This window comes from Pristiophorus japonicus, unplaced genomic scaffold (genome assembly GCF_044704955.1).
Source record: "Pristiophorus japonicus isolate sPriJap1 unplaced genomic scaffold, sPriJap1.hap1 HAP1_SCAFFOLD_71, whole genome shotgun sequence".
Taxonomy (NCBI): domain Eukaryota; kingdom Metazoa; phylum Chordata; class Chondrichthyes; family Pristiophoridae; genus Pristiophorus; species Pristiophorus japonicus.
In genome coordinates this window covers 1,032,907-1,041,648 of record NW_027254624.1, presented here as the reverse complement: position 1 = coordinate 1,041,648, position 8,742 = coordinate 1,032,907, and the positions used below count along the sequence as shown (strand labels likewise).

The 8,742-nt window shown below is 50.7% G+C and overlaps 1 protein-coding gene across 1 annotated transcript; it reads left to right on the top strand.

Moving 5' to 3' along the window:
• The first annotated feature begins 6,949 nt into the window (after positions 1 to 6,949).
• LOC139256323 (zinc finger protein 664-like) lies at positions 6,950 to 8,489 on the top strand. The gene is made up of 2 exons (XM_070874199.1): positions 6,950 to 7,228; positions 8,271 to 8,489. Exons 1-2 carry the CDS (start codon positions 6,950 to 6,952, stop codon positions 8,487 to 8,489), a joined length of 498 nt encoding a protein of 165 aa, XP_070730300.1.
• The last annotated feature ends 253 nt before the right edge of the window (positions 8,490 to 8,742 follow it).

Here is an 8,742-nt window from a genome sequence, read left to right as displayed (position 1 = left end):
AATTACATCATATCCGTTAACAGCTATCTGTGCATTTAATTCGTCCACCTTATTACGAATGATCCTCGCTTTGAGACTCAGAGCCTTCAGTCTTGTTTTTTTAACAATCTTTGTCCTTGAAGAATTATGTTGTAATGTGGCCCTTTTTGATACAGAATGAAACCCACAGGCAATTACCATAAATTGACAGGTACAGGATAAAATCCATGCTCTCGTATCAGAAACTAACATGCAGAGTAAAACCCTCATCCACATACCAGAGATGGACAGATACAGAGTCAAATCCACACTCCCACACCAGGCACCCACTATATAAGAAAATAAGAACATAAGATATATGGGCAGTAGTAGTTATATGCCCCCCGAGCCTGTTCCACCATTCAATACGATCATGGCTGATCCGATCATGGACCCAGGTCCTCTTCCCTGCCCGTTCCCCATAACCCCTTATTCCCTTATCAGTTAAGACAATGTCTATCTCTGTCTTAAATATATTCTATGTCCCAGCTTCCACAGCTCTCTGAGGCAGCGAAATCCACAGCATTACAACCCTCTGAGTAAAAATTCCTCCTCACCTCAGTTTTAAATGGGGGCCCCTTATTCTAAGATTATGCCCCCTAGTTCTAGTCTCCCCGGTCAGTGAAAGCATCCTCTCTGCATCCACCTTGTCAAGCTGCCTCATTATCTTATACGTTTTGATAAATCACCTCTCATTCATTCTTCTGAATTCAATGAGTAGAGGCCCAACCTCCTCAATCTTTTCTGATAAGTCAACCCCCTCATCTCCGGAATCAACCTAGTGAACCTTCTGTCAACTTCCTCCAAAGCAAGTATATCCTTTAATAAATATAGAAACCAAAACTGCACGCAGTACTCCAGGTGTGGCCTCACCAATAACTTTTATAACTGAAGCAAGACTTCCCTGCTTTTATACTCCATTCCCTTTGCAATAAAGGCCAAGATTCCATTGGCCTTCCTGATCACTTGCTGTACCTGCATACTATCGTTTTGTGTTTCATACACAAGTACCCCCAGGTCCAACTGTACTGCAGCAGTTTGTAATCTTTCTCCATTTAAATAATAACTTGCTCTTTGATTTTTTTTCTGCCATAGTGCATGACCTCACACTTCCCAACATTATACTCCATCTGCCATATTTTTGCCCACTCACGTAGTCTATCTGTGTCCTTTTACAGATTATTTGTGTCCTCCTCACACATTGCTTTTCCTCCCATCTTTATATCGCCAGCAAACTTGGCTACGTTACAGTCAGTCCCTTCTACCAAGTCGTTAATATAGATTGTAAATAGTTGGGGTCCCAGCACTGATCCCTGCGGCACCCCACTAGTTACTGATTGCCAAACCAAGAATTAACATTTATCCCGAATCTCTGTTTTCTGTTAGTTAGACAATCCTCTATCCATGCTAATATATTACCCCCAGCCCGTGAACTTTTATCTTGTGCAGTAACCTTTTATGTGGCACCTTGTCAAATGCCTTCTGAGAAACCAAATACAAAAGACCCACTTTATCCACCCTGTTCATTACATGCTCAAAGACTTACATCAAATTTGTCAAACTTAACTTCCCCTTCATAAATCCATGCTGACTGCCTGACCGAATTATGCTTTTCCAAATGTCGTGCTAATGCTTCTTTAAGAATGAACTCTTCAACATTTTCCCAACCACAGATGTTAGGCTAACTGGTCTATAGTTTCCTGCTTTTTGTCTGCCTCCTTTTTAACCGAGTGTGGTTCTCAGTCCCCAGGCAACACCGAGTGTGGCTCTCAGTCCCCGGGCAACACCGAGTGTGGCTCTCAGTCCCCGGGCAACACCGAGTGCGGCTCTCAGTCCCCGGGCAACACCGAGTGTGGCTCTCAGTCACCGGGCAACACCGAGTGTGGCTCTCAGTCCCCGGGCAACACCGAGTGTGGCTCTCAGTCCCCGGGCAACACCGAGTGCGGCTCTCAGTCCCCGGGCAACACCGAGTGTGGCTCTCAGTCTCCGGGCAACAGCGAGTGTGGCTCTCAGTCCCGGGGAAAAGCGAGTGTGGCTCTCAGTCACAGGCAACGCCAAATGTAGCTCTCAGTTGCCGGGCAACACCGAGTGTGGCTATCAGTCTCCAGGCAACACCGAGTGTGGCTCTCAGTCTCCGGGCAACACCGAGTGTGGCTCTCAGTCCCCGGGAAACACCGAGTGTGGCTCTCAGTCCCCGGGCAACACCGAGTGCGGCTCTCAGTCCCCGGGAAACACCGAGTGTGGCTCTCAGTCACCGGCAAAACCGAGTGCTGCTCTAACTGCCCGGGCAACACCGAGTGTGGCTCTCAGTCCCCGGGCAATGCCGAGTGTGGCTCTCGGTCCCCGGGCAAAACTGAGTGTGGCTCTCAGTCCCCGGGCAACACAGAGTGTGGCTCATTTTCCCCGGGCAACACCGAGTGAGGCTCTCAGTCCCTGGGCAACAGCGAGTGTGGCTCTCAGTCGCCGGGCAACATCGAGTGTGGCTCTCAGTCCCCGGGGAACACCGAGTGTGGCTCTCAGTCCCCGGGCAACACCGAGTGTGGCTCTCGGTCCCCGGGCAAGACCGAGTGCGGCTCTCGGTCCCCGGGCAACACCGAGTGCGGCTCTCGGTCCCCGGGCAACACCGAGTGTGGCTCTCGGTCCCCGGGCAACACCGAATGCGGCTCTCGGTCCCCGGGCAACACCGAGTGCGGCTCTCGGTCCCCGGGCAACACCGACTGTGGCTCTCAGTCCCCGGGCAACACCGAGTGCGGCTCTCGGTCCCCGGGCAACACCGAGTGTGGCTCTCAGTCCCCGGGCAACCGAGTGTGGCTCTTGGGGCCGCCGGGCAACGCCGAGTGTGGCTCTCGGTCCCCGGGCAACACCGAGTGCGGCTCTCAGTCCCAGGGCAACACCGAGTGCGGCTCTCAGTCCCCGGGCAACACCGAGTGTGGCTCTCAGTCCCCGGGCAACACCGAGTGTGGCTCTCAGTCCCCGGGCAACACCGAGTGTGGCTCTCAGTCTCCGGGCAACACCGAGTGTGGCTCTCAGTCCCCGGGCAATGCCGAGTGTGGCTCTCTGTCCCCGGGCAAAACCGAGTGTGGCTCTCAGTCCCCGGGCAACACTGAGTGTGGCTCATTTTCCCCGGGCAACACCGAGTGTGGCTCTCAGTCCCCGGGCAACACCGAGTGTGGCTCTCGGTCCCCGGGCAACACCGAGTGTGGCTCTCAGTCCCCGGGCAACACCGAGTGTGGCTCTCAGCCCCTGGGCAACACCAGTGCAGCTCTCAGTCCCCGGGCAACACCGAGTGCGGCTCTCAGTCCCCGGGCAACACCGAGTGCGGCTCTCAGTCCCCGGGCAACACCGAGTGCTGCTCCCAGTCCCCGGACAACACCGAGTGCGGCTCTCAGTCCCCGGGCAACACCGAGTGTGGCTGTCAGGCAGCGGGCAACACCGAGTGTGGCTCTCAGTCCCCGGGCAACACCGTGTGTGGCTCTCAGTTCCCGGGCAACACCGAGTGGGGCTCTCAGTCCCCGGGCAACACTGAGTGCGGCTCTCAGTCCCCGGGCAACACCGAGTGTGGCTTTCGGGCCGCGGCCAAAACAAAGTGCGGCTCTCAGTCCCCGGGCAACACCGAGTGAGGCTCTCAGTCCCCGGGCAACACCGAGTGCAGCTCTCGGGTCCCCGGGCAACACCGAGTGAAGCTCTCAGTCCCCGGGCAACAGCGAGTGCGTCTCTCAGGCCCTCAGTCAGAGCCACTGGCCCCAGCAGCAGCAACCCCGGGGTCAGCACCTCCCCCACATCAGGAAAACAACAACTTTCATTTATACAGCAGGCCCAGCAATTCCCAGCCGCTCTGTATCAGGGGGCGCTGGATGTGGAAGTCACTCACTGGCCTCCCGTGTGGGTCTGTTTGTTACATCAGTTTGAGCTAGATGGAGAGCGGGGAGAAGCTGCTAGGTTTCACCCCCAGTACCTCTGGGCCCAGTGGGAACAACAATTTCCCATGTGGGCCTGTCGAGGGAGGTGGGTTCCATTCCCTGAAGGACAGTACTGACCCAGATGTGTTATTACGAAAATCCGGCAGCTTTCATGGTCACTTTTTTCTAGTGCGGGCCCCACAAGTGACCAGATTCATTAAGCTCAATTTCACAACCTGCCCTTGTGTTTTTGTGGGTTCTCTCTCTCATTCACTTTTCCTGTTTGAAATTCACTTTACAGGGTTTTAAAAGGGGAGGATTTGTCGACTGGAAGCTCAAACCAAACATCACCTCAAGATCTGTCAGTCACTCGGTACATCGGGACTGGAATATCATCAGCTTTTGACCATAGAAAACATAGAAACATAGAAAATAGGTGCAGGAGTAGGCCATTCGGCCCTTCTAGCCTGCACTGCCATTTAATGAGTTCATGGCTGAACATGCAACTTCAGTACCCCATTCCTGCTTTCTCACCATACCCCTTGATTTCCCTAGTAGTAAGGACTTCATCTAACTCCTTTTTGAATATATTTATTGAATTGGCCTCAGCAACTTTCTGTGGTAGAGAATTCCACAGGTTCACCACTCTCTGGGTGAAGAAATTCCTCCTCATCTCGGTCCCAAATGGCTTCCCCCTTATCCTTAAAAACTGTCCCCTGGTTCTGGACTTCCCCAACATTGGGAACATTCTTCCTGCATCTAACCTGTCTAACCCCATCAGAATTTTAAACGCTTCTATGAGGTCCCCTCTCATTCTTCTGAACTCCAGAGAATACAAGCCCAGTTGATCCAGCCTTTCTTGATAGGTCAGTCTCGCAATCCCGGGAATCAGTCTGGTGAACCTTCGCTGCACTCCCTCAATAGCAAGAATGTCCTTCCTCAGGTTAGGAGACCACAACTGTACACAATACTCCAGGTGTGGCCTCACCAAGGCCCTGTACAATTGTCGCAACACCTCCCTGCCCTTGTACTCAAATCCCCTCGCTATGAAGGCCAACATGCCATTTGCTTTCTTAACTGCCTGCTGTACCTGCATGCAACCTTCAATGACTGATGTACCATGACACCCAGGTCTCTTTGCACCTCTCCTTTTCCTGATCTGTCACCATTCAGATAATAGTCTGTCTCTCTGTTTTTACCACCAAAGTGGATAACCTCACATTTATCCACATTATACTTCATCTGCCATGCATTTGCCCACTCACCTAACCTAACTCTGCAGCCTCATAAGCATCCTCCTCGCAGCTCACACTGCCACCCTACTTAGTGCCATCCGAAAATTTGGAGATACTACATTTAATCCCATCATCTAAATCATTAATGTACAGTGTAAACAGCTGGTGCCCCAGCACAGAACCTTGCGGTACCCCACTAGTCACTGCCTGCCATTCTGAAAAGTACCCATTTACTCCTACTCTTTGCTTCCTGTCTGACAACCAGTCCTCAATCCATGTCAGTACACTATCCCCAATCCCATATGCTCTAACTTTGCCCATTAATCTCTTGTGTGGGACCTTGTCGAAAGCCTTCTGAAAGTCCAAATACACCACATCAACTGGTTCTCCCTTGTCCAGTCTACTGGAAACATCCTCAAAAAATTCCAGAAGTTTTGTCAAGTATGATTTCCCTTTCACAAATCCATGCTGACTTGGACCTATCATATTCCCTCTTTCCAAATGCACTGCTATGATATCCTTAATAATTGATTCCATCATTTTACCCACTACCGATGTCAGGCTGACCGGTCTGTAATTCCCTGTTTTCTCTCTCCCTCCTTTTTTAAAAAGTGGGGTTACATTGGCTACCCTCCACTCCATAGGAACTGATCCAGAGTCAATGGAATGTTGGAAAATGACTGTCAATGCATCCACTATTTCCAAGACCACCTCCTTAATTACTTTGGGATGCAATCCATCAGGCCCTGGGGATTTATCGGCCTTCAATCCCATCAATTTCCCCAACACAATTTCTCGACTAATAAGGATTTCCCTCAGTTCCTCCTCCTTACTAGACCCTCCGACCCCTATTGTATCCGGAAGGTTGTTTGTGTCCTCCTCAGTGAATACCGAACCAAAGTACGTGTTCAATTGGTCCGCCATTTCTTTGTACCCCGTTATGACTTCCCCTGATTCTGACTACAGAGGACCTCCGTTTGTTTTTTCTAACTTTTTTCTCTTTACATATCTATAGAAACTTTTGCAATCCGTCTTAATGTTCCCTGCAAGCTTCTTCTCGTACTCCATTTTCCCTGCCCGAATCAAAACCTTTGTCCTCCTCTGCTGAGTTCTAAATTTCTCCCAGTCCCCGGGTTCGCTGCTATTTCTGGCCAATTTGTATGCCACTTCCTTGGCTTTAATGCTATGTCTGATTTCCCTTGATAGCCACGGTTGAGCCACCTTCCCTTTTTTATTTTTACGACAGACAGGAATGTACAATTGTTGTAGTTCATCCATGCGGTCTGTAAATGTCTGCCATTGCCCATCCACAGTCAACCCCTTCAGTATCATTCGCCAATCTATCCTAGCCAATTCACGCCTCATACCTTCAAAGTTACCCTTCTTTAAGTTCTGGACCATGGTCTCTGAATTAACTGTTTCATTCTCCATCCTAATGCAGAATTCCACCATATTATGGTCACTCTTCCCCAAGGGGCCTCGCACAACGAGATTGCTAATTAATCCTCTCTCATTGCACAACACCCAGTCTAAGATGGCCTCCCCACTAGTTGGTTCCTCGACATATTGGTCTAAAAAACCATCCCATATGCACTCCAGGAAATCATCCTCTACCGTATTGCTTCCAGTTTGGTTAACCCAATCTATGTGCATATTAAAGTCACCCATTATAACTGCTGCACCTTTATTGCACGCACCCCTAATTTCATGTTTGATGCCCTCCCCAACATCACTACTACTGTTTGGAGGTCTGTACACAACTCCCACTAACGTTTATTGCCCTTTGGTATTCTGCCCATGGAAGCAGAAGGCACCGTTCACAGTGGGGAGAAACGGTACACGTGCTCTGTGTGTGGACAAGGATACAGCCGATCATCCAAACTGGAGAGACACAAGTGCAGTTACACTGGGGAGAAACCGTGTAAATGTGGGGATTGTGGGAAACTTTTCAACTACCCATCCCAGCTGGAAACACATCGGCGAGTTCACACTGGGGACAGTCCGTTCACCTGGTCCGAGTGTGGGAAGGGATTCACTCATTTATCCAACATGCTGACACACCAGCGAGTTCACACTGTGGAGAGGCCATTCACCTGCTCCGACTGTGGGAAGGGATTCACTCAGTTATCCAACCTGCTGATACACCAGCGAGTTCACACTGGGGAGAGGCCATTCAGCTGCTCCGACTGTGGGAAGGGATTCACTACATCATCTGACCTGCTGACACATCAGTGAGTTCACACTGGGGAGAGGCCGTTCACCTGCTCCGACTGTGGGAAGGGATTCACTACATCATCTGACCTGCTGACACATCAGTGAGTTCACACTGGGGAGAGGCCGTTCACCTGCTCCGACTGTGGGAAGGGATTCAGTACATCATGCCACCTGCTGACATACCAGCGAGTTCACACTGGGGAGATGCCGTTCACCTGCTCCGACTGTGAGAAGGGATTCACTCAATTATCCCACCTTCTGACACACCAGCGAGTTCACACTGGGGAGAGGCCGTTCACCTGCTCCGACTGTGGGAAGGGATTCACGACATCATACCACCTGCTGACACACCAGCGAGTTCACACTGGGGGGAGACCATTCACCTGCTCCGACTGTGGGAAGGGATTCAATACATCATCCAACCTGCTGACACACCAGCGAGTTCATAATGAGGAGAGACCTTGTAAATGTTCTGACTGAGAAGAGTTTTAAAAGCAAAGAGCAACTGATGAAACACCAGCGAGTTTACACTGGGGAGAGGCCGTTCACCTGCTCCGACTGTGGGAAGGGATTCATTCAGTTATCCCACTTGCTGACACACCAGCGAGTTCACACTGGGGAGAGGCCGTTCACCTGCTCCGACTGTGGGAAGGGATTCATTCAGTTATCCCACTTGCTGACACACCAGCGAGTTCACACTGGGGAGAGGCCGTTCACCTGCCCCGACTGTGGGAAGGGATTCATTCAGTTATCCCACCTGCTGAAACACCAGCGAGTTCACAGTGGGGAGAGACCGTTCACCTGCTCTGACTGTGGGAAGGGATTCACTGCATCATCCAGCCTGCTGAGACACCAACGAGTTCATAATGAGTAGAGACCTTGTAAATGTTCTGACTGTGAGAAGAGTTTTAAAAGCAAAGAGCAACTGATGAGACACCAGCGAGTTCACACCGGGGAGAGGCCGTTCAGCTGCTCTGAATGTGGGAAGGGATACATTACCTCAACCAACCTGCTAACACACCAGCTAGTTCACAATGGGGAGAGGCCATTCACCTGCTCTGAGTGTGACAAGGGATTCTCTCAGTCAGGCAACCTGCTGAGACATCAGCGAGTTCACAAGTGACCGCAGGGGTTGGATTCTGCTATTATTCACATCCCGGTCTGAATCGTGTTCATTCTGACAGTTGGGGTTTATAAATCCTGTAACGCTGATGTTAATAACTCCTGAAATCGACTGGAGTTTAATATTTGGGATATAGACACATACATTAGTTTTGCTTTCAACACATTGCTGTGGATATTTGTCTTTCTCACCTGAGAGTTTAGCATCACCTGTCTGGAGCTGAGAAAGGACATTCTGTGGGGAGTATCTTACG

Excerpts from the sequence above, each read along its gene's own strand:
- LOC139256323 (XM_070874199.1), top strand. The coding sequence starts at position 6,950 with ATGGAAGCAGAAGGCACCGTTCACAGTGGGGAGAAACGGTACACGTGC. Across the intron at positions 7,229-8,270 it reads CACACCAGCGAGTTCACACT|AGTTTTAAAAGCAAAGAGCA; the intron begins GTGGAGAGGCCA and ends GACTGTGAGAAG.